This window comes from Uloborus diversus, chromosome 3 (assembly GCF_026930045.1).
Source record: "Uloborus diversus isolate 005 chromosome 3, Udiv.v.3.1, whole genome shotgun sequence".
In the NCBI taxonomy this organism is placed as follows: domain Eukaryota; kingdom Metazoa; phylum Arthropoda; class Arachnida; order Araneae; family Uloboridae; genus Uloborus; species Uloborus diversus.
Window position 1 is genome coordinate 201471129 of NC_072733.1, and position 27288 is coordinate 201498416.

The 27288-nt window shown below is 30.6% G+C and overlaps 1 protein-coding gene across 7 annotated transcripts in view; it reads right to left on the minus strand.

Moving 5' to 3' along the window:
• LOC129219382 (liprin-beta-1-like) overlaps positions 1-27288 on the minus strand; it is a 147100-nt gene that overhangs the window by 35800 nt on the left and 84012 nt on the right. For 3 of the 7 annotated variants that reach the window (XM_054853766.1, XM_054853764.1, XM_054853761.1), the window contains 10 exons: positions 23298-23429; positions 17968-18073; positions 17816-17877; positions 16073-16157; positions 14551-14639; positions 14162-14326; positions 11667-11952; positions 6706-6832; positions 6499-6618; positions 5097-5238 (listed from right to left, as the gene is read on the minus strand). In XM_054853766.1, the coding sequence (XP_054709741.1) occupies positions 5097-5238; positions 6499-6618; positions 6706-6832; positions 11667-11952; positions 14162-14326; positions 14551-14639; positions 16073-16157; positions 17816-17877; positions 17968-18073; positions 23298-23429 (1314 nt within the window). The remainder of the gene's footprint in view (positions 1-5096; positions 5239-6498; positions 6619-6705; positions 6833-11666; positions 11953-14161; positions 14327-14550; positions 14640-16072; positions 16158-17815; positions 17878-17967; positions 18074-23297; positions 23430-27288) is intronic. The other 4 variants (XM_054853767.1, XM_054853762.1, XM_054853765.1 and 1 more) reach the window with 3 other exon arrangements.

The window sequence follows — 27288 nt, forward strand, 5'->3', positions numbered from 1 at the left end:
TACTACAGTAGCGTCGCTACTTGTAGCGCGCTACTTCCAACCACTGTGCTAAACTATAAACAATAACTAAAAGCTCAAACCTAAAACTAAAAGCAGGGGGTGGATGGCTAATTATCGGAACTTGTTTTCCTAATTAGTTGAGGCGAAACCCCCTGCTTTTAGTTTTAGGTTTGATTTAGGTTTGATTTAGAGATTAGTTAGAGAAATTTATATATATATATATATATATATATATATATATAAATTTCTCTTTTAACCCAAATATTTTTTTATTTTTATTATTTTAGCAAAGGTGTTACTTAGATCAATTCAATACATGAGCATGCAAATATGTCACACTAAATGTTTTTTAAAGATATTTTTGATAGCAATATAAATAAAAAATTTGAAATGAGAAAATAAATTAAAACTACATATTCATTTCTGCACAAAATAATAAATAACAATTTCAAATTAGTTTTATGAAATAGCCTTATATTATTCCGATGCATGAATGTTTTTTAGAATATCTCATTCTATAAATGAGTGCAATTTTCATCAAAAATTATTTTGGTGATAAAAACACTTCAAAGTGGCCAGTTTAAGCTGTGCCTTATCACTAGTCCCAAAACCGTTCATAATACTAAGTACAGGGTGTTCTTACTCTTTAAGAACAGGGACGGCGTACTGAGTATGCCACTCAGCGAGAAAGCAGCTAGGAATTTCAGAGAAGTCACTCGACCAACACCTGGCCATTATTTACCCTTTTTCCAAAGTCTTAAGTGACGTACTTGTGTTTAATGTCGAAAGTTGCTTTCTTCCCTTGTTCTTTTTGATTATTTTTCATAGAAACCACACGTGAATGTTCCAATTTTGTATGCAAAAAGCATATAAAAATAATAAAGTACAATTGTGAGAGCTGCAATGATTGTTCAACAAGTTACAACGAGTTGTCTCAAAACTAAAATATCATTTGTATGTATACATTAATTTTTTTTAATATTTTATGTTCGGGAAATTCGTAAATTAAACATTATCATCATTTATTCCTATATTGTGACAGTATTCATTTTAACTCTTCGTTTGTTCATTCAATGACATTTTTGCTCCTAATATAACATTACTAGGCATTGTATAAAATAGGAAAATCTTCAAAAATTGATAGTTAAGCTTTAAAAAATGCTGGGGTACAAGTATGCCACCCGTGTTCTTATGTTACATCAAACCGTCTGTGTTCTTACAAGTTAACTAAAACACTACTTTGACTCCTTTGGATCTAGTCTGGCCGAAGCCGGCTTTGTAGCTTAGATCTGAGCCTGCCCGATTTTAGCCCACTTAAGTGAACACAGGGGTGGTGGGTAGAAAAAGACTACCCCTAATACAAGACCTCCTAAGGAAGATTCTTTCTTCTCACCGATAGCCATTTAGCAAGTGAAAGTGACAATTACATGAATGGATAGCTGTTAATGACTTGAAGCCCCAGGGTTTTCTTTAAAAAAAAAAAGAGAGAAGACAAATTCGTTGAACAATTGTGTTTTCATTTCCAGCACTTTTTATTCCCATATTTTATACAAGTTTTAATAAACAAATGTTAGTCTGGATTTTATAAATTTATGTATTAATTATTATTAACTTCCTCAGTAACATTAAAATTCTTCAGAATAATGCCATAAAACATTATTCTGATTGACAAATAGAAAGTAAATCTAGAAGTGTGCCTCTATCACGTCTACATCTATCACGTTTACCATTAGAGCAGCCAGAAATACTGTTGGACTCGCCTGCTAACGCGGATGAAACAACTCGAAGTTTGAGGAACTAAGAACAAGTTGATGCAAGCCATTGAAAAATTTATGGAGTGATCTGCCCAGTGGAAAAGAATTACAGATACATTTTAACAGGGAAAGATTAACAAGTGTAAATTCAACTATATATATTCCCAAAATAATTTCAACTGCAACCTCCCCCCCCCCCCTGCCAAAACATTCATTGGGGAAAAAAAATCAAAACAAGTTTCATTAAAGTTTTAAAAATATCACAATGAGTAGTCAATCTAGTTCAACCTTTAGTCAGTGACAAAAATCCCGAAAAATTCCGGTAAAACATAAAAAGTCCACACCACAAAATATTTCAATTTTAAAAAGATGGTACACACAAAAACATGAAGGCACTATCTGCCAATTGGATACCAAGAAGAGTTCTCACAGCCCGTTCCACACGTGGATGGCAAACATGCCTTTTTCTCAAGAGACATGTCAATTTCAGACATCAGGGACAGCCCCGTCTGCCGAAGAACCCATCCATACTAACATCCAGCCCGGTCAGGCTCCCAGACATCGTCTTATTCTCAGGCGGATACCTCTGTTTTGAACTACGGGTACATCTGGCTAGACTAGCACGAACCTTCAAACGGCACTATAAGGCATATCTTCGGCAAAAATCAACTTCACTTAAAAACTTCCATAACAAAACCTTCCAACACACTCAAAGTAACTTTTAGCAGGGTTCTTTTAGCAGGGCTAAACAAACATTTCTTACATATTTGAAAAAATTAATCACATCCTCAGTGTGGAAAAATTAAATTGAAGTCATCAACACTCCACAGGTACAAAATCTCAGCACCAAAACAACTGGCCAACAGCCGGGCTAGCACCGGAAACAGCCAAGAGCTGTAAGATAAGAGATAAGAGAAAGATCAATTGATTCCCTTTTCATAAGTTTCAGTTTCCACTACACAATGGTGTGATGCTGTTCAACCCATGCGTAAATTAGTTGTCAGAACAACTCCACATAGTTAACATTTTAAACTGTAAAATTTTAAAAGTTTCCCCTATGCATTCAGCAAAAAGTTACTCAAGACTTACGCCCATTACATCACCCCATTATGGTGGTAAGTAACACGTGAATCAGTTGGAATTTTTATTCTGGGAAACAATTTGCACACCTGTTAAGTAACGGGATAATTTTCAAAGTTTGAAAAGCAGGAAGTAAGCTTTAAAACTTTTAGGAATTGTCTTCAAGAACAAAAAAATAAAGTTTTTTTCCAATAAATACCTTCTGGAGGGGCTTTTTGATCAAAACAATCTTTACATGTGGAGAAACTACTGTATTAGGAATTAGGAAAAACAATGTTAAAAACAAGGCATCAGGAGGGAGGTTACTTCCAAAACTCCCCTTCAATGTGCCACTGGCATTTACACTTTCAGTACTAATTTAGAATTGTTTTTTAAATTAAAGAAAGTATTTTTTTCGATACAAAGTGTTGTTAACAATCATTCGGTTGCAAAATTGTCTCAGAACAAGAAAACCTTTATTGAGTATAGAAGAAGTTCAATTATCCCTTTTAGTTTTTCTCGCATATTGCACTTAAAAAAAAAAAGACTTCATTTGATCAATAATGTTATCAAATCCAATTATATAGTCAATTTTATTTTAACAAAGAGAAAAAAAATCACATTTTGTGGCACCCTCCCCCCTCAATCCCTAACATGTTTTGACTCCCCTTTTTTGGTGCTCAAGCTGTCTAGGCTAGAGCATTTCAACATGAAAACATATTTTAATTATTCCTTTTTCAAGTTATCTTTTTGATATTTTTTTAATCTTTCCTTTGTTTTTTTCGAGACTGGGGAAACTTTTGTTACGTGTCAGTGGTGTACTCAGAAGTAGGGGAATAAGAGGTAATAGGGCTGGCAGTTCCTTCCAAAATTTTCAAAATATTTTTCAAAAATGCATCTTAATGTAATTAATTCTCTCAGCATTCCAATTGTTCTCATAAGTTTATACAAATAGGCATAAATCAGAAAAGTGCTTGAAATAAAAAATTAAAAATAATAACAATGAAATTATCTTTAATTTTCTTAGTTAAAATATTGCATGATAAATCTCAAGCTTGTACATGATTTTGAATATTCTTATTCATCATAACCATTAGTAAGTAACTGTTAGCTAACCTCTTCTAAAAAACTTAATAAAAAAAAACTGTTTTTATCCCAACATTGGTAAAAAAAAGCCATCAAAGAAATGCAATAAGCAAAGACAGTGTGCCTAAAGCGCCTGACAGATCAAGGTGACAGCTTACCAAGCGTACTGCAATTAGTAAACAGAAGAAGAGCTGCTGAGGGGTCTCGGAATCGATGATTCCATTTCTGAAATAGCTTGGTCGAAAAAGTTAGGATTAAAAGTCCTAGCCTAGTTTTCCCAGTTGCTCAGTCTAGAAGAGTTACAGTTGTCTAGAGGGTAAACTATTGCTCAGAAATTAACAAAATTTTGTGCATAATATAATGAAGAGTTGGGAATCGGCTTGAGGGAATTAAAAAAGAAAAGTTTAAAATTTTGCCACAAGAGGGCAATTTTAAGGAAATACATTGCTTGACTCATCAAAGCTTGATCCATGTGAGTTTTAGCTTTGGAAGCATTTGAAGCATCTCTTAAATCGTGATAATCCTAGAACTTTACCTCATCTTAAATACAGCATATCACAACATGTTTGTAACATTTCAAGGAGCATATTGTGAACAACTGTAGAACATGTTATCTCACAATCAATATTCCAGAAGAGAAACAAAAATAATAGCCGTCATGTTGAAGATGTTTTGATGCAAGATTTGCTTTAAAACCATTGCAAATGTATTAATCAGTATGTAACTCACAAAAATACTCCTTTCGGTGGAGAAATTTCAAACCATTTTTTAAATTAGTTTAAACAAATTCCTATCTTTTCATCATGTTGAACACAAAATTTTGCTAAAATGGTTTTGCTGCTAAACAACTTTAAAGTGGGTTGTTTAGTTATGGGAAAAAATGAAAACAGGAACTAAATGAAAATTTGGGTTTCTTGTCGGAAATTCAACAGCAGAGGTATAATTCCTTAGAAAAATTAAAATAAAACTTAGAAATTGAAGTGAAGAAAAGCATCATAAATAATGTCTAAAGGTAGTTTCTTTTGTAAGAAAATAATACTAGGTTAATGCGTATTGGTGTTTAGCTTATTTTTAAAAAGTTTATATTTCAACAAAAATGATTTTTGAGCAAAATGCAAAAGAAAATAATGGACACAATTTAATGTGGTGTGCAATAATTGCTAATAATGTACGAACAAACTTCTAAAAATGTCTCACCTTTTCTAAATCTTGGGGAGTTGCTTTTGATAGTATTTCACCATTACACATCCATCTTTTGCAATCATTAACATAAGAATTTAAGCCTAGTTTGCAGAACCATTCAGAAATCATTTCTGTAGACCATTTACAGAAAGGTATACTGTGAAAAGAGAATATATATAGTTTTAAATGCTTTATTTTATTTGGAACATGTCACGCTTACTTATTTAGTAAAACTCAATAATGAACAAGTATATAAAAAAAGAATTTCCATGAAAGTCAAATGATTAAAAATATTTTCACACAATTCAATCAAGAAATTGCACTGAATTATTTGAGAGTACAGTGAACAAATTTTACACAACTTCTCCCAGTATCAATTTTAGTATTATCAGCTTGAATTTTATATCAACCAACTATAACAAAGATTTTCAAGTCATTTAAAATAAATTTTAAATGTTTTTAAGGACAAATAACGAATATCTTACAAAATTATTAACTTAAAAATTACTACAAATAAAGGTGCAATATGCCTATGATGTTAGCAAAAGCTTGTTGCATGCTTATACACAAGCCACTTATATTTCATAATTTATATTAAAAATTCTTAAAAAGCAAAGTACAAAACAATCAATTACAAAAGGATTTAGAATAAAAATTCTTATGTAATAAAATACACATTTGTTACAGCTTATGCAGGGAAAGTTAAAAGTAAGCCCTATTTGAAAAAAATTGCATTCAGTGATATGGTTTGAACTTGTTTGGCACATGGTAGGATTAAACTTTCTTATTCTCAACTATTTCAAGTAGAAGAATCTAGCATTCTGCTAAAACTCTGATAAGATTAAAGTGCTAAAGTGCAATCAAACATTCATTTGCACATTCCTGAAAAACTTCTTGAGGATCAAAGAAACATTACAATGAAGAGAAACATACTGATGTCACTTTCAGATGCTTATTTCTTTATTATGTTAGATAATTTAACTTCATACTAAGTCATTAGATTTATAAAAGCTGCCATGTATTTGAATTTTTCTCATTATTTGATGTAAACTAATAATGATTGAATTAACACTTTAAATTCTAGTCAAGTAGTCTTCTGAAATTTGATTCTAAACTTTCCCAACCATATCCTCTCTCCCAGGTGGAATTAGTATAAAAAACTGAGGCAACTGATCTTTCACCAAGAAAGAAAATTAGCAATTAAAACTGAAAATGTAAAGCAAATTTATTATTGAAATGCAAAGAATTCAACTATAGGGTTTAGCTAGATGGACATTGAATTTGAGCACCTAGTACTCAATTAAAAACTCCTACATTTACACTAATTCCAATCCCCATAGCTTTGTTTCAGATGCCAAATTTAATCATGCTACTTGTAATTAGAGATTGAAATGCATGTAAAAAGAAGTACACTTACTCAGGATCAACTTGAATGTCTCTAGACCATCCAAGACGAGGTCCAGCTGTTGCTCGAATTCCACCTCTTCTGAAATTATCTTCCACTTTATCAATATTCTGTGAGCCACTGCGTTTCCACCTTTAAATATTTATTATTATATGGTTTACTTCTCAAGCATGGAACAGAAAAAATGCTTTCATTAATTCATAAATGTTGGAAACATACTTGGAGAAAAACTTCAAAAATCCCTTGTTTCTGTTTTCATTTTTAATAAGATAAGGCTGTGAATTCAGGGGAGAGACAAAATCAAAGTTTTCTTTATTTCCAGAGGGAATAGTAATGCATTCTTGAGCTGCAAGAGAAGCATTTTTAATGTCAAAAAATTCTACAACTTGTTAATCTGCACGAACTATGTGTAATAGCTAAATCTAGCACCATTGTTAAAAATCAGTTTCAACCAGAAAGCTTTTTTTACAGATGCTTCCCTCCCCCATAAGGAATCCTTTACATTTAAAATGTAATTACAATTAAGAGATTCATCATCCACCGGCACTAAGTAATGTGACGAATAAGAAAAGTGAAGTAATTTGAAGAAAATGCAGTAATTAACTACATTAATAAACATAACCAAAATAATGTTACTAATAAGACATTAGTATGAAAGCAGTCTAAGATTACTCTAATTCTCTTATGTATGGATCTTTAATAAATATATTATTTAGGTGGATTTGACAAAGACATGAATGTTTCTTTCAATTCAGGATTAAACATTAGGCCTTTTACAAGCTATATGGACTAATATTTTCTTTAATTCTTTCTGAAAGAACATTAACTTGAATAATTCTTCTAGAGGCATAACCAAAGGTAGTCTTTGAAAAAAATAAATTTTTAGGAGCACAACAATTTTTTTAAAAAAATTATACTTCAATTTTTACAAAGAATCTTTCATTCTAGGAACTCTGGGAAACCTCAATTATTCAAATACATAGGTATCTATCCAAACTTTTTACTTATAGAGAGCAACAATGAAACATATGTTTGCAATGCAACTATATCTTTTTTCTAAACAATCTCAATGAATGCAAAACACAAAGAAGTACAGTATTGTATCATTGTTAATATACAATTCTTTGTTTATGAAGAGCTATAATATTGCTTGCATTTTGAAATAGAATTTATTTTTATTGTATATTAAATATTTTAATGCATTAAATGTGTCAAATTTCAAAGAAATTTTAAATTGAAGTCTGTGTAGGTTTGAGTTACAGCTCAGAGGCAAACTATTTAAAAACCCATATCAGTTTAGTATTGAAGCTACACAAATGCTGAACTACAATTATGTTATTATATCAGCATTAGAAATAAGAATAAAGAAAAAAATAAAAGAAGAAAAAATTTAGAATTTAAGGCAAAAAACAGAAGCGAAATACTAGGCATCATAATGGCACCTAGTATAAGTTTGCAGGCATAAAAATAAACAACCTGGGTGCAAATTTTTAATGAATGAAATATTTTGTTTTTGTGAAGCTAAGCTAAAAAAAGAGCTAAGCCTTAATACTTGAATAACTTTCATTAAAAAAATCTATTTAGCCCTATGGACAGCTGTTCAAAGCTGCTGATTCAACATATGAAGCAAAATAGCAATTCCTAGCATAAAATAGAAAACCATTTATGCAACTAAAAACATTGTAAAATTATGTATGTAAAAGTGCAAACTACACTAAATGATAATAGCATATCAATAATTTGTGAAACAAAATATGAACATAAGACGTAAAAATAAATCTTATTACAAGATGAATACTAAGCAGAATTGAATGCATAAAAAATTGAAAAATGTAAAGCACTCCATGTTTTACAATCAAGGGTTTAATGCTTAAGTACAGTGGCATATGCAGATATATTGGGCTCAGAAATATTCAATAAGGGGAGGAAAGGAACAACTCTTCCTTTCATTAAAATGATTATATATGCCTTATCCATATTAATATCTTGCATTTATGTATGTATAATCTGCCCTCTTCATAACATTACAATTCCCCCCCCCCATTTTCAATGTTTATAAAAATATTTGTTAAAAGGCAAACAAACAATAGTTGCATTGCATTTTTAACTTGAGAATACACAGATGCAATTATCTTTAATTGTATGCACTAAGTACTCAATACAAAATTATCATAGAAGATAACACTAACATTTTCATAACCATCCCCATAAGATCAACTTTAAATTAAAAAAAAATGTCATAAGTACAATTTTATTATCTGATTTAAAGAGACTTATTGGCCATCACAATAAACAATTACAAATTATATTTAAACATTGAATCCCCAATGCAAATATCAGATAATATTGAGAAAAAGCAGTCCAAGTCTTTCTCTGTTTAAAGATGAAATATAATAAAGGGCAGCCAGAGAAATGGGGAAAAAGCATATAAATTATACAGTCCAGGAAAAAATTATAAGGACAAACAAAAAGTCGCCAATTCTATTATTTTAGGCGCTGCCTGGTCAGAAAAGTGTGCAAATGTTTTCATGATAAAAAACACGAAAAAAACATTTGCAAACAAACTTTCCCTTAAAATGTCTGAAAATTATTAAAATGTATGAATTTTTAAGGTTTTACTAGAATGCCAGTTGGAAAAAATAATAAGGGCACACATTTAATGAATTTTTTTATTCAATGGACTTCCTTTCAATTTTTAGCACAGGCATCGCTGTGTGGGTACTGCTAGTTAAAAGAATGTACCTAGAGCTATCTAACGTTGCAAAATGTTTTGTAAAAGAATTACAAAGTTACATATCCTAAACTACAGTCGTATCCACCATTTATAAAGCTTCAAAAGAAGCTTAGATTAAAACTCACTAAAAAGCACGCTTTTTTTTTGGGTTTTGATGGAAATGTCGTATTCTCTGATGAAAAAAACTTTTAATTGGACGGACCAGATGATTTTCACCATTACTGGCATGATTTGCAAAATGAAACCTTTTTTTTTTCCAAACAACAATTTGAAGGCAATTTTGTGATGGGTGTGGGCAGGTTTTGCAGCTAAAGGAGCACCACCAATTGTGTCCATTTGAGATCCCTTGAATTTAGGATCATATGGTGATATGCAAGCTGAAAATTTATTAACTGAAGAACCTCTTATCACAGGTGTTTCAACAAGACAATGCAAGTTGCCATGTGTCTTGTGGATCACATTCATGGTTTGAGGGCAATTCAGTGAAAATTCTTTACTGGCCCACAAGAAATCTTTATTTAAACTTTACAGAGAATATGTGGGCATTTTAACTAGAAAAGTGTCTAAGAATGGGACACAATATGCAAATAAAGATGAACGGGCATCATCCATTGAATTGGAGTGTAAAAATATTTCTAAATAAACTTGAACTAAACTTTCCGAGTCAAGGACTGGACAATTGTTGAGAATAATTGAAAAAAAGAGTGATTTTGTAGAATATTAACTTTTTTCGGGACATACTTGTTAATGTCCTTATAATTTTTTCCATGTTTCACCTAATACAGAGTTTCCCAAACTGTGGTCTGTAGACCCCCGGAAGTCAGCAAGTCGATGCCAAGGGGTCTGCGGTGCTATCCAGCGAAAACTTCAAATAAAATTAAGACTGAAGGAAGAGTAACGATATTTTAATTCAAAAAGAGAACACATTTATGAGGGATAAAAAAGTTCTTGCTTAAGTACATGCAGGATGCAATAGACCCCCTCCCTCGGAACTCTTGGAAGTAAACACACTATACAACTCATATGAAAAATTAGCACACTTAAACTAGGCTATCATTGTTTTGTTCAATAACTTCGAAAGTTTATTTTTATTAGAAAACTTGTAGTAGAAATTGGTGATAACATTTTATTCCTAATTGAATTTCATATAGAATTTTACATCAAAATAGAACAATTAATAAATTTTCAGGGGGAAAAAAGCGTAAAAATATATCATAAAAAATAGATTTAATTGTGTAAAATCTTTTTTATTGGCGCGCCAGGAGGGGGGGGGTCAGCAAAGTTCATATTTTTTTCAGAGGGGGTCCGCGGAAGTCTGAAGTTTGGGAACCTCTGACCTAATACATTTGTGTTAATTTGTGATTTAAAAAGTACATTGTAATTTGATTTCATACTAACAGGTTTCTCATGTTTCCTATTTACAAGTAGTAAATAATGTTTGATTTTGTTTGCAGTTGATGATTACTTTCATTCATAACACTCATTTTTCAAAGTGTCCATGTAATTTTTTCCATGGCTGTATTTCTTTTTCTGCTTGAGTATAGGTTTCATAATCGAAAATTGAATAAGAATGGAATGAATATGAGTGGAATGAATGAGAATGGAATGAAGCACAAGCAGAAGAGTGGGGGTTCCAAAAATGACTATATATCATACAAAATTAATGCAATTATTACATTACACATAATCAATTCAACTAAAAAACTATTAAAATTCTGTACTGACCACTAATTATCAAAATTATCTATAATAAATATATTTATTAATTTGAATACGATAAAATTAAGGTAGAATTAATTGAATTTTGTTTGTTATCTATTATTTAATGAAGACATAACTTCGTGCATGGAATTAAACCTTTTATTTAAAAATGGTAATACGTTAAAAATAATAAATTTAGGTTTCGAAAATTGAAACAAACATACAAAAAAAAAAAAAAAAAACCCTGTATTTTCGGAGTAATATATTATCAAACATGTGCATGGGGCGGAGTAAGGGGAAGCAGATTTCATGTCAGCTTATGAGTTGCATGCAGCTAAATTCTGCCCTGAAAAAGCCTTGCAATATCCTACCATGAAAATCTATAAAAAGATGATCTTATGAGGTTGACTCCACACACATAAAACACATGAGAAAAGAATGAAAAACATAAGACAAAAGTATTATTATTGAAAACCAAAATGGACATGCATTTTACAGCAAGCTTTTGGCATTTTAAGATTTTTAGTAAAATTTGTCATGCATTCTATTTAACATTAGATTGCACTCATTTTTAGTAAAATAATAAAACAGATTAAATTTCACTAGAATCATGCACTTTCTTTTAAGTATTTAAGTTTTATCTTGCCATCATCTCAAATGTAGCTAAAATAGCACTGCTTCATCTAAAGGTTAGCCTTTCATGCTTGGAAAGCTAAGCAGGCAGTTAGCAAATAAAAACCATCACCTAGCTGTGGTTCACTTGAACTTCGTTTTCCAGATTTTAACTTAAAAAAGCCTTTACCGAACGACACCCCGGAACTTTTGTGTCCAGTTCCTCCAAGTGTTCTGCTGTTTTTACCAAGAGTTTTATTTACACTATCTGCAATTGAAGCTTCAGGTTTTTCATCAGTAGTTGAAGACAAACTTCTATTATCTGCTCCAGGTTCTTGTAAGCGGCTCTGCAGCTGTTGTAAAATGTTTGTACCAGTTTGACGCGGTACAGTTCCATACTGAGTTTTAGCTGGCATAACCTATGCAAATAACAGTGTTATATAAACAAAGTTAAACTTCAATAAACATTGAACTATAATTAAGAGTAAATAAATGACAAACAACTTTTAAGCAGTATATCTAATGTGATGAAAACCAAGCTTTCTTATTTTTTTTTGCTTGTGTATCTAAAAATCTTTACTAGAACGCCATTTTTCTTTCTGTTTTTTGAAATAATAGCTGTCTACATTACATTTTCAAGCAGCTTTCTATAAAACACTCTGAAACTTTATTTAGGTGCTATGGCTTTTCATTAAGAATAAATAAAATACATAAAAATAATGATAATGGGAATATAGTGACCATTTGAGTAATGATTAAGGTTATTTAAACTTAAATTTTAATGGGTGTAAAATTTAAATTGCTGAAAAAGCTTAAAAAGAAAAAAAAATTATACTTGAGGCAGTGAGAAGCAAAGAGATGTAAGTGGCAAAATTAAAAATTCGGAGATAGCCAGTATAAATGGTAGGTGAACCTCTCTTCTGTCTTGGGTAAGAGATAGTACTAATACCCCTGGTAGGTGCTGCTATACAGCATGATTCAGAAAAACTTTTCAATGAAAGCCTACTTAGGACCTTATCTGAAAATGCGTTTCACTCAAAACTTGAAAATGTCCAGTGTCCCTTTGCTTCTCACTGCCTCATTTGAGATAGTAGTACAAGAATTGGAGAATGTGCCAACAATAGCAGTAAATGCATGGTCAATTTATTATTATTACACAACTTAAGCTCACAGGACATATATAAATGCATAAAGATAAAAAAATTCTAAGATCACTTTAACAGCTCCTTGTTAAATAAGTGTTAACACAATATTTTAAAAAATGTAGTGGATATAAAAGTAACTCAAAATTGGTTAATAAAGCTTTAAACATAAACATATTAAGTTTTTCTTAAAACAGACAAGAATTGAGGCTGATCAATAGTTAGAAAAGTATAGTTAGATAGTGTTAAAAGCAATAATATGTAGCTCAAGCAAGCATTAAAAACTTCATTACAAAACTGTGTTTCCCAAATATAAGCACTTAATTTTTGAAATTGCTTAGTACTTCTAGAAAGTTTCAATCTACCTGTAATACAATGTATTAAAAATACTCTGTATGGTTTTGTAGAAAGCATTGCCATCTAGAATACATGCTCTCTTATGCACTTAAAAATACGCTATTCGCAAGAGTGTTTTTGAAAGGGACTCTCTAAATTCACATCTTAAAATGCCTCAAAAGTGACATTTTAGCAGTAATACTATTGATACATAAATAATTTTCTTTCAATTTTTGAAGTGGAAATGATGAGAAAAAAAGGATTGATACTTTTTACTGAATGTCTGAAAATTGAATGAAACATGTTTTTTCCCCCCTTCATATTATGTTAGTTTAAGCAAGATACATATAATTTCTCTTTCATGCAAGAAATTACTTTATGCATAATAGATCTCAGTGTTCAAAAATGAAAAAACGTTTTTGAAAAATAAACTGAATAACAAATATAACTAAATATTAAATTCAATTTAAAATTTGTATGAGAATTAGTATCTTCAACAAGCTTTCTTAATAAAAATTAACATTATAAGCTAGATTTTTAACACATAAGTTGACTAATCACGACATAAGGTAGATGAAGAATACAAAGAGAATAAAACATAAAAATCAATCAAAGAAAAACTTGGATTGTAAATTTTCAAAAAACTTTCAATAATTTGAAAGGAAAAAAATGTTCCAAAGAAAAGGCCATTTAAATCTACTTTCTGCGCTTGGATTCATACTTTTCAAATACTGACCATTTCGACATACAGCTTTGCAGTTTGAACAGGATAAAATTCCTTAAATTTGTATTTTTTTATTCCTTTAAATTTAATTTTTTATTTGTTAACACAGTTTTTATTCCTTTACAATCTTTTTAAAACCTTGCAGAAGAAAGCCTGAGGATATTAGGGATGGTCTACAGAGTTAAGCTTTGAGTGGACATGATCCTACTGATAGGAAGGTTAACAAGGTCATTCCATGAAGGAAAAAGCTTACATTTCAAACTCAGAAAAGCATATAATGGAATATTTGACTTTGCATGATATTTTTGTACAAAATATACATTTTAAACAATAGGTAAAACTAGTTAAGTACTTTTATCATGCATAAAAATTGCCTATTACTTTAGAAACACATCAATACCTCTAGCAATTGATCAGATAACTTACCATACCAGATGAAAGGCAAATGTTCTCTACACTATTTGACTTGTGAAAGGTTGAGCTTGAGCAATGATTGGAAAAAGTTTTGTCTACAGTAGAACTGTTTTGTGACTGTAATGATTGGTCAAACTGAGATGGAACAGAAGACATTGAGGCAATTGTTGCTGGAACCTGGGAATTGGTATGATTTTTGCAAAACTTTAATGAGAGTCTTATATTAATATGTTATAAAAATGTCTTCTAACAGTTTTAATAATGAAAAAAAGTCAACCAGCGAATAAATAAATTGCATGCTAAGCTGAAGGACATGCAAAAAGAATAGAAATGAAGAAAAAAAGAAAAAGAAATAAAATAAATTTAAGTAAATAAATTGAAAAAGAAAAAACAGTAACTACCTTAAAAATATCACTAGTAGTTGAACCAATTGAAGATACATGAGAGTCAGTGTCAAATGTTGGTGCATCTCTGGTGGAAGAATCTGAAACTAAGTGATCAATCTGAATTACAAAAACTTGCTCATTATAATTGCTCTTTATCTTTAAATCTATGTTTTGAATTTCATTAAAAATATAGCATTTAAATTTTTGGTACAAACGATTTCAGTTATTCATTAGTTATTATTTTCGCCCCTCCCCTATAAGGGACTAATACTTCACAAAATTAATGTAATATTCCTGATGTTTGGTTAAAAATAAAAAAGTTAGATGATAGTTTTTAAATTAAGACTAAACAAAACCTTAAAATTAGAACAAGGAAATTTTGACATTCTTCCAGAACATCACAAGCAATTCTTATATTACTAGGGTTGCCAACCTTGGAGAAACAATTTGAGGAGCATCTGTAGTAATTTTGAGGAGCATTTTAAAGTTTTGCGGAACAATTCAGTATTCTGTGTAAAAATAACAAAAATCACGTTTCTAAAATTGTTTTTGAGCTTTCATTGTATGCACTAGAATAAAAATAAATATTATTAAATTGATAAAATAGCTTTAAACACCATTTCAATCTTTGAGTATAAGCATCTTTAATTTTCCATATTTCCATGACTGTCATAATAAAATAGCAAAATATAATTAAACTTAATTTTATTAAAACCTTCATGAGCCATATCTTTGGAAAAACAGGTAAGCATTAAGACTAAATTTGACTAATGCTGTTGGCTTAAACTAACTTGGCTGGAGCTGGACAACATTTTTAAGTGGGCATGGCAGTCTTCAACAAAAAATTAAATATAAGAAGGGTTGGAAATAATAGTCTACAAAAAGGTAATATTATCTGGAGCGGTAGAAAGGCATAGTAGAGAAAAATGAGAAAGTGTTACAGAAGTGGATGTAATTCGATTTCAAAATAAGTGAAAAACCATCACCACACAGGGGGTCAATATCCCAACTCGATTACCTCTAAAAGCGGTAGGCATTTTCAAGGTCATAGCATTTCTCATTTATATTACAAATATGTTCATGCTTCCAAAAAAATTAAAAAATCATAATTATTAGTTGTTACCTTCAGAAATATCTATACTATTAAAATCTGGTTGCATCTGTCTGTGTGTAGCTCGATAACCTTATCTCCTCTAAATTGTGAAAGTCTACCAGGTCAATTCTGGTGCCAGTGGATACAGGACATCCAGGGAAAGCCATTTGGCCCTGTTTCACCCCTCTACACCTTAAGGTGATGGACATTCAGAGGTAAAGAAATGAAAATGATTAATTGTCACACACCGCAGGCAACATTGAGCCACTGCAAGTGGTGAGCGGGGGATGGCATGTGACACAAGCAGAGGGAGGAGCCCTCTAGCTTCCCAATTAAGGGATTAATGATGATATCCAATGTAAATTACATTCAAAAGGTGAAAGTGACAAATGGAGAGTATAAATATATTTTTAATTAAATAATTCAGATATGAATAAAATTTACCTTTTCGAACATGAGATGAAAGTACAATATCTTGTAATTTCTTATAATTATTCAAAGAAGTGCGCAAATCTTCAATCTTTTGATCCTGAAAATTGAAAAAACGTCAAAAAATCATCCATACTGCTGAGTGTTGACTCACAATATCTAAAACCTAGAAAATATGTCTGAGAACAATGTTTAAGATAAAGAATGTTCTTAATGATTCTTGTTAAATTAACTTTTTCTCAAGATCTTTAAAATCTGTTGATTAAAAATACCAAAATGCCTGAAACTTTATTCACTCTCTAAGAATCTTACAATTTATCTACTGAAGAAACCATTGAAACAAAATAATACATGCAACATGTTTAAAATATACCTTAAAATTATGAAATTTTATTTCACCTTTAAGAATAAAATTAAGTTAACAGTAAATGAGTGAAATATGATCACACTAAACAATAAAATGAGAGAAAAAAACAGCTGTACAATGGGGTATAATTAGTTTTGAGATAGAGAGGAGACTTCCCTTTAAGCTTTAGAGCTGGAAGGGATCAATCTTTGCGGAGGAAGAGAAATAAGCAATATTGCTTGAAATTTTCAACGTTTGTCAAGTTTTTACTGTTTGAATATGATTTGAATTTTACCACAAGATTTCTTTTCAAATTTTAAAGTTGGTTGCTTTTATTCCAATAAAACTGAAAACCCTCTTTGCCTATTAGTTATGATTTATCGAAGATACAGTATATTTTAGAGCAAAAACTGATTGTGTATTTTCCCTCAAAATTAACAGAAAATTTAAAACCTGTATAAAAACAGAAAGAAAAATTGGAAAAAAAAAGCCCTGCTAGTAGTGCTAATTTTTTTTCTGGCCAGAACACAAGACTGAAGATATTTTTCAAAATTCAATATTTTTCATTGATTGATAGAGGTTTATGCAGAACTGATTAACTATATTGAAGTAAAAAATTATGCCAATTACAAAATATAAAGATATATCCCTTTTTTTTTTATCATATGCTGTGACCGTTTTGAGAATTTGGAAATCGCATCGTTTATTTTATGGTTCAAAATGTTTTTCTAATTATCTATTTTCAGGCAGGATTTGGATATGAAAGAGTCGATTAGTTTGTTTTGTTTTTAAAAGAAGAAATGAAGATTTTTGTGTTTAATAAAAGTTTTACTTGAAATTATGTTCTTTAATGCTATTCTGTCTTCTAGAAAAGTAAGGATTACAAATTTTAGCTGAAAAAATTTAGAATATCAGTTAAATCAGGATACACATGTGCAACAGTGTTAGGTTTCAATTGTTTCGATAAAATTACATTATTTTTTGTGACAAATTTAACCTTAGTGAAAATTTCAATAGTGAAAGCTTCATAACTTCTTATTTTCCCTTCTCTCTCCCCCTTTTAGGGTTAATTCATGCATTGAAATTGTATTTAAAATTTTTCTTTTGAATTTTAATTTCTACTTCAGTTATTCAGATATTTACTTACATAAACAACACTTGTTCTCAATTAATATAGACAAAAAAAATATAGTAATAACAATTTAAAGCCTGATTGTAGTACATAAAATATTCTAGAGAAGAATCATTAAACACTAAATAAATGGCACTAAGAGAGCAGAGTACAGAGTAGAGGAACTGCTCAATATAAGATAATGACAAATAAATGCATGTTTCCCTAATACGTTTTTGGACATTTTTAAAAATTTAGTTTTCACTGAAACTCTAATAATATCAGTTTGAAAAATTGATACCTTTTCATCATTGGAATTCATTACAGAATCTAAAGCAGATTTTAGTCTATCAATTTCAGAAACTGAAAATAAAAAGAAAATATTTGATTAATTCAAAATTTTTATGTATTATGCAGTAAAAATAAATTGATAAATAGAAATAGTGCTCTTACGTTCACTGCTAGATAACAAGTTTATGTTTCGAGAGAGTTTTCCTTTTAAAGCAGCATGTTCAGCTTCTTGTTCATAAAGACGTGCTTGAAGTAAAATAAGCTCACTCTAAAAATAGATCAAATTGCAGAAATTTTGTAATGGAAAAAAAGTACAAACAAAAAGTCGGAAACAAAACATGAAAAGATGACCTGAGCTGCAGCTTAAAGGAAAACTTTTGGTGGTAATACCCATTTCAAAATATCATGAGATGCAGAGACCAGTCTTAATAGATTGGGGATTTCTGATGGGACAGTTAGGGCAATTATATGCAAATTAAAATCTGTTGAAGTAACTTGACAAGAAATTCAACAAAATTTGACATAACCTATAACTCTTGACAAAATCTGCATTTGCATTATTCAGCGAAATCAGTACTGTGGAGAGCAGCAGTACAACTAAATACCGTATTACCCCGCATTATCCGGCAGGCCTCAAAATTCAGAGGTTACCAGATTTTCAATAACACTTGCCTGGTCATTTCCGGCATATGCCGGCAAAATCGAGGTTAGGAAAAAAGTTAATACTATAAAAAATATATGTTTTGCTTAAAAATGAATATAAGTTCTATGCATATCTTATTAGTATTAATAAACAGTTAAATTTTGTAAAAACATTTACTAACAATGTCATTTGTTATTTTAACAAGAAAAATATTGTTTAATAATAAATAATTTTAGAAAAATTAAATTAAAACTAAGTAAGCAAACATTTAAGCGGTAAGTTACCGCCCCTAAACCAGAGCTAAAGAATTACCATAAAAATTCAATAAATAAAAACTAAACTTACCTTTCTAAAAGGAACCTAAAATAATTTATTTAAAAAAAATGAACAAATTGCAGTAACAATGATTGCTTCTGAACTGATTACTTGATTAGCAAATAATTGCACACATTAATGACCTACCATAAATAACAAGCACTTATTATATGCAATGAGAGATGAAAACAGTCGGGGGAAAAAACGGAAAATTTCCGAAAAAAATGAAAAAAAAAAACCTTTTTTTCCAAAGGGGTTAATTTCCACTCTGGAATAATTGAAAAAAATGAAATTTTTCAACTTTTCAGGAAGTTTTAATTGAAATTTTCCGCAAAAAGTGTTTAGAAATTTCTTATACTTAAATGATGATGCCACTTCCTCCTTATATGTTAAAATACAGCCTAACTTTGATAATGCCAGTTGTTGTATGATAATAAAATTTGCATATAGCTCAAGAAACTACTTTTTGCAAAAAATAAAATAAACCAATATCCTTACTGGGCAAGCAATTTTCCATGTAACTTTATCAAAAATGAATAAATTAACAAAACACAAAAAATAATTATATGAGAAGACCTTTAGCAATAAATAAATTAATTGGTTTCAAACTGCCGCCTTTTGAAGTAACACAGAGGTGCAATTGCTTATTGAAATTTTCATTCAAGGGCCGCCAAGTCCTTTTATCAAACTTATTTCCTATAAAGCAATTGGTTTAGAAAGTCCAAACTTATATGTAGCTTAGGGGAGACCTTTGACTCTAAAATAGGTCATACAGTGTAATAAATGGAATTGAGGTCTAGTGAGTAGAGCGGCCACTCTAAAGACGATATCATATCAAAAACAATGCGCCTTGCATCACTCCTCTTTTTGGCAGTATGAACGGGTGTGGAGTCAAATTGAAATGTCTAGTCCACATTGCTATGCTGAAGTGCTCTTAGGTTCATAAAAGTACTTCTAAAATGTCTTTTTGGTAGACTTTTTGATTCATTTAATGGTCTTGTCTTCATCCACAAACCCCAAAGAAATTTTTTTTCATTGTGCTGATTCCATCGTAGACAAAGCCTGACTTTGGATTATGGCAATGTTTAACATTTTCTGAGGTGCTTGGAGTGTCTACAGACCAAATCCTATTATTATGGGGGCTACAAGCTAGTTGAATGGTAAATCAGAGAAAGGTATCTCTTTCTGCTTTGTGTTTTGTTGCAAAATAAACCTCAAATTATCCGGCATACCTGCAAATTCAAATTTCCCGGGATGCCTGATACTACCGGGTAATACGGTAAGCAATTATTAAAATAAACCAATTTATTAGCTCATTTTTTATAACTCCTTATTTTTCATACAAAGGTCGAACAGTTCAGTTAAGAACAAATACATTTAAAAAAATGCAAAAAGAGTACAAAATCAAAACAATGAAATAATAAAAACTACTCATATGTGTGGCATATTATATAATCATATATGACTAAATTTAATCTAAGGAAACAAACTGGAATAGAGTAAAATCTCAACTATCTTGAAAGAGCTTCAATTTTACAAGTTGCCCCAGCTCAAGAATGAATGAGCGGATGAAAAAAGTGCAGGATAAAAAATATTTTTCCACTAAATTTGGTTCATTCAAATGAGATTTAACAAGTAACTAGTGCATTGTTCCAAACATTGCAAAAAAATCAGAAAGAATGTGTCTAGACTAGGGAGAGAATGAATAAATACAGCTAACATTTTGCACATGTCTTGTAAAATACTTTTACTGCATGATTTTTTCTTTATTAGTCTCATTTAATTTTACCTGCATTTTTTTAAATAGAACGAGCTGATGTGTGCATCACATGACTTCCCTTTACGCCAATTTAACTATATAATAGTAGTGCCTTTTGGAGTAAGCAAAGAAACACTTTAAACATCTTGCTCCAAGTTTGTTGCGAATTGAAGCAGAAAAACATTTTATACAGATTAATTTTCCTAATATTGGACATTTTAATGCGATTCAATGGCTAGCTCTCTAAATATCGCCGCCAATAGGAGCAAAAATTAAAAAAAAAAAGCCAAGTTTTTCGCCAAGTTGGAGAAAAAACTTGGCGATATGTTGCCACATGTTTGACAAATTATAACACCAGTTGAGTTTGCATTAATATTAAAACTGATTTCATCCCAAAAAGGTGTAAAAGACCCCCTTAGGAACATCCGAATGCAACCAAAGGGGGAGATGCACAACCAGATCCCACTAGAAGTCGATGTACCAAATTTCAACTTTCTAGGACATATCGTTTTGAAGTTTTGCGAGGCACATACACACATACATACGTACATACAGATAGAACGAGAAAACTTGTTGTAATTAATTCAGGGACTGTCAAAATGGAAATTTCGGGTGTCTATACCTTCTTAAACATATATCCCCGCGTGGTCGGGTAGAAAAAAAAGACTCAACATTCATTCGGAGGGAAGCAAAATGGAAATTAAGGCCTATTTTTGGGTCAATTTTTTTTCCGCGAATACAATACTTCCTTTAATTTGTAAAAGGAAGTAAAAACAACTAAAACAGAGCTATGTACAGCCAACTCTTGATAACTTAAAGCCATATAACTCAAATATTCCTTTTATTTGAAGTCATCACTGGGTTCCATACTCTTGAGAAGGCTTTGGGAATTTCCCACTACTCAAACTACCAATAACTTAAATTTTTTAGCAGGTCCCTTGAAATGAAAATATTTAACTATCTGCTTTTGCAAGATTTTTTACTCCTTTCCCTTCACTAATAGTGTTTTAAATACGTCTGCTGAAGAGTGCTATATCTCAACGAAACCAGCATGTGTATCAGAGAATTACAACCTTATCCAAAAGCAGGAGAGAAGAAAACCAAAAACAGCGAGTGGCTAAAAACATTCTACAGTAATATTCATTGATACTCCTGTCACAAAGCCTCTTGAAGAAAAACGAAATGCTACAGTAAAATAAAAATCAATACAAAAAAATCTCCAAAACCAGCAAAAAATCGAAAGATTAAAAGACCACAAAAATTTGAAAGAAACTGGATCTACTGTAGGAAATGTCACATATGGATCCATGAGGGGTTTGCTGAAGCAGCATCCATTTTCTTGTAATGTGAAAAATGCAATTCCCGTGATGATATGGTATAGACAAATAACCATATGTTATGAATATTGTTATCTATAATCATTTTTATACTGTAGACTACTAAATGCATAACATTTTCTTTCTTCAAATTATTGAAGTGCAAAAGTAAATTTAACATTGTTCAATTTACATAGCATTTTCATTTTTAAACATCTAATTCTAAAATCAAAGTTAAACTTTTTCTGCATTGTAGTATCTAATTTTAAAGCAATTAAACACTAATTTCATTCAATTTTACTCATTGGTAAATTTTACTTGCAAGTTAAAAACATCTCTGAGACATCAAATTTTACATGTCTATTATGAGATCTTCCCAATTTTTCAACCTACCCCATGACGAGGCAAGTTTGCAAACTCTGCAAAAGTTCACAAGAAATTATGCAAAAAATACACAAAGCACAGTATTGTCAAAACAAAAATATGACATGATTGCGGATACTATGCGCATTTCAAGCAATAAAAGAAAGTTTTCCTACTTTATTTACAACCTTTACAAGAATTTCGCCAATTTGCCCTGGTCTCCCCTTTATTTCTAGAATTTAAAAACTTATGATTTTGATAATACTTATACTTCATTCAACCTCAGAAAGATATGGTCTAATCCACATATGCAAAAATTGTCAGCTATTAGCAATAAATACTATATTTTTGGTAAACAATCTTTTCACAGCCTCACAGGGGTGATATTGAGTTCATGAAAAAATATCTGAATGTTTTAAACAAAAAAAAAAAAAAAAAGGGGGGGGGGAATCATTTTTTAACTAAAACTTCTAATACGTAGATACACATAATTTTATACATATTCATTACTTCCTTTTGACACACATAGAAGACTCCGGTCTTTTATTCAAATAGTTTATTCAATCAAAGTATTGTGCAGAGGTTAAAAAAAAAAAATGTTAATGAGTTATAAAGTTACTTTTTTGAGTTGGTATTCTACTGATTATCTCCAAAAATATATTTTAAGGTGAAAGCAAAAGTCTCACAACAAATTTTAATAACGCACTTATTCAATGGATCAAAGTTCATCGTTCATACAAAATTCTCTTAAATCAAAAGTATCACCATAAGGATAGAATACAAGAATGATTGTGTTTCCCTGTTTCTACAATGATAACTGAACACTGTTTTAAATATTTTCATTATATTTATGATCTTTTATTTACTTTTATGAAAAATTAATATTATTCTGCATATTTCGAGTTTAGGAGAACATTCTAAACCGACTATTTCTCTCTCTCAATATATATATATATATATATATATATATATATATATATTATTTATATATACATGTATATATATGCATATATATATGTATAAATACATCTTATACATACATACATACACAAAACAAATACTTCATTACTTAGAAAAAGTATTCTTAAAAGCATACTTCAAATTTTCGGCACTTATCATCACTTTCTTTCCTGTCTCGTTCAGCTGCAGTTAAACGCAATCTTAAATTTGACAGCTCGGTCATTAACTCAAGTTTGTTATTTTCAAGAGAAGAACGGGTCATCATTTCCTGAAAGAAATATAAAAAAGTAAGTAAAAGCTTTAGGAGTCTTTTTTTTTAAAGCTGGACATTTTTGATAGTTGATGTCTTCAACTTTCGTAAAAATTGTGTTAGTGGTACTATGATAAGAAAAAGTGATGTTTCTTTTTCTAAAAAACTGATTTGTTGGTCCTTGATTAAGGGTCAAAGTTCAAGGTCGGGAAAAAAAAGAGCTAAATATATGATTGCTTTGCTTCAAAAGCAATGAGTGAACCAAGCCAATTCTTTTAAATGTGGATACTACTTGATACTAAGTACATGCTAGCATAAATACTTTGATGGCTCACTCATGGCTTTGAGGGCAAAGGTCCATTGAAACTGCTACTTTTTTTTTATTTGTTTAGGCCCTGATATCTGCTAAAGCCATTAGTAACCCTCAGAAATAAGTATGTGATTAACTACTCACCACAGTATACTACTAATAAAAACATAAAATAGCTTTCGTTTCTCTTGACTTTAATAGTTAAAGTCTCAAAGTCAATGATTTTTTTAAAGATGCCCAAGTTTAGAGGTCAATGACTTCAATTGCGACAGGTCAACAACTTTGGGACACAGCTGCAGTTATAGTTTGAGTGGTGTAGTTTAAGGTCCAGGTTAGAAACCTATGGCAACTAATCAACTTTTTTAATTACATGGTCTCAAAGTTGAAAATTTGAAACAAAAAGAATCACAGCTTTAGGTCAATTACTCTAAAATGCCTGAGTCAATAATTTTGAGCAAGAGCTGTTATTATGCTCTATGTGGTGTAGTTTTACACTCATGTCAGAAAAAAAATTAGATCTAATCATCTTACTTAATTAAAAGGTCCCAAAAAATAATCATTTCGGTATAAAAGAGCGTTTTTTTCACAAGTTTATATACATGCTACTCAAAATCTTATGAGCTCAAACTCGCATAAATACTAGAACAAATCAACAGCCTAATGTATTTTAAGCTCCCAGAATTTCATGCTTCCAGTGTAATAAAATTTTCTGTAACCTTGACCACAAGATGGCAATTCTTCTCACAAATCCGATCCGCCATTTTGGAGCACTATATTTTGGAGATCCTAGATCCTCAGGATTCGGCTCTCGGAAGCTGAAAATTAGCATCAGGATAGTTTCAAAGACATCTCTACGCCTCTATAAAATTTCATCCCATTCGGGAATGATCGAGCGGGGACGATTTGAAAAATCAGGTCAGTTAACATGGAATCACTCTGATATAAACATTATGTGCATTTCATCTGCATCTTTTGCAGATGAACCACAGGTCTAACAAACCTGTGTTTTTTTTTTTTTTGACGTCATGTTTATATTTTTACTTTAGAGCCTTATTTAATAAATTTGTTTATTTATAAAAGTTTATAATAAAGTAGTGTAAATGCAAATTCTACTATAATTACGAACTCAATCTCTTACCAAATTGCAATCTTCTTCCTAAAATGTAGCAGTGATTATGATCATTGTAAGTCAAAAGTAACAAAAGATGCACGCAAATTGTCACAATGTTATATCAGGGTGATTTCACGTCAACTGACCTAAATTTCTCAAATTGTCTTTGCTTGATCATCCCCAAATAGGATGAAATTTTATAGAGATGTAGAGATGTGTGTGTCTTTGTGAAAACCAAGCTATGCAAGCATGAAAGCGATTTTATATTTTTCTTAGTACTATACAGTGGCGAGTTATCATATACTTATTTCCGAGGGTTACTCACGGCTTTAGCAGACATCCGAGCCTAATCAAGGCAAAAAAGGTAAAAAAGTAGCAGTTTCAATTGACTTTTGCCCTCAAAGCCATGAGTGAGCCACCAAAATATTTATGCTAGCATGTACCTCTACCTAGTATCAGGTAGTATCCTTATTTAAAAGAATGGGCTTGTTTCACTCATTGCTTTTGAAGCAAAGCAATAATTTATTTAGCTCTTTTTTCTCACAACCAACCCTAAACTTTAACCTCCACTCGAGGGCTAACAAGTCAAATTAGAGAGGAAAGAAGCTTCACTTTTTCTTATCACCATATTAGTAAAATATCCTGAAAGTTTCAGGAAAAATGAAGGTGTCAACTATCAGGCTCCCATTTACTTTGTCCAGTTTAAAAAAAAAATGACACAAATAGTAAAATCATATTGCTTTTTAAAGGATTACATACTCCATAATACTAATATTATGGATGCACCGATAAGCAAATTCGTTGATTACCAATTTTTCAGCAGAAGATAATCGGCCGATTACCGATTAATCGGTAGCCGATGAATTTTAATGAAAATGAGATTGAAAGATACTTTTCAACTTCTTTTTTTTTTCAAATTTATAATGTCAACTTTTCAGAATTAAAGAATAGGTTGCTTAGTTCTTTGAATGATGATTTACTTTTCTTCATTTTCAAGTTTTTATGTAATTATGTGCATTAATTTTAAAGCAACTATGTTCAGAGTTGTTTTAAAAAAAATTACTTTTCCTAAAAATCAAACTCCAATTATTAAAGTTGACAAAAACGGCAATTGTCCCGAAAAGTGCCCATCACAATAAAACAAAATACAGGGATGAGAGTGGTCAGAGAGCAAAAAGGAGGAAATCCAAAAACATTTTGTAAAAGGGATGATATCCAAAAAAAAATTGTGAATGGGATGATATCCAAAATTGCATCAAAATAGAACCTGGAAGCCACGATATTCAAAAATTTAATAAAAAATGGCTAATTGACCAGTTCTGAAGGTAATACATATTTAATTAAGTATAAGTAATAATTTTGTACAATTTGCTGCATTGTACCATTTTTTGCAAGAGTGTTTATTCCTAAATAAATCTAAATTTTGAAAAAGAGGTAACAATTTTTAACCCCTGAGTCCTTGAACAAAGGGTTGCAGGAGCCAGAGGTTAATCTTGGCTGCATTACATAATAATGTCAACTTTTATTATTTTTTAGAGAAATATACATTTTTTTCGTAAAAAACATTTGAGTTTATAGTGTTAAACGAGTGAGAACATAAATTTTAAAATTAGGTCTGGTTTGTAGAGTAAATATTTACAACAGAGAAAAATCTAAAATTTCTTTATAAGGTAGAACATACTTTTCATAGTAAGAATAGAAAAATAAATAAATATGTATAGATATAAATGATTTATCATCTTTTTTCCTTGCATTGCAACCCAAAATTTGTTTTTAAAACTTCCTAATACGATATCGGAATCAAAAGAACAACTTGCAGCTGCCTCATTTAATCATGAAATCTCAAAACTTTTAACAAGCTGTAAAGCCTAAACCATTTGACATTCACTATAAATATTTTTTTTTAAACTTTCTTAAATACACAAAAAAAAGTAACCATGCCAAATTTCAATAAAATTCGAGACTGTGGGTACTAAGCCTCATTTTTTGATTGACTTTTGCATTTCTTCTAAAATAAATTAAAGAAATAAAAATATTATTGAAATGATGAATAAAATAAGCAGATATAAGGTAGCATGTAGTTAAAAAACACCCCCACATAAAAAATAATTGAAATACTTGCAGGATGCAAAAAGATTGAAACCTCAAGCGAGTCATGCAACTATCGGCGCAGCACGTGTTTGACGTCACGTCGTTGGCATGATTCCAAAACATACGTTTTTTGCAGGCATCGCGGAGGATGAAGATTAGAGGGGAAAAAATAAAGAATAAGAAATCGGGGACCGAAAATATAAAAAAATCGCCATTTTTTTCTGATTTTTGAGAAAAATAAAGCCTGAAAGAGGCAAAAAAAAAAAAAAAAAAAAAAAAAAGTTTTAAAAGCCAACAGAAAAAACCGGAATTAAGGCAAAAGTCGGAAAAAATCTCATCCCTGAAAGTATAATTCCCCTGTAGTC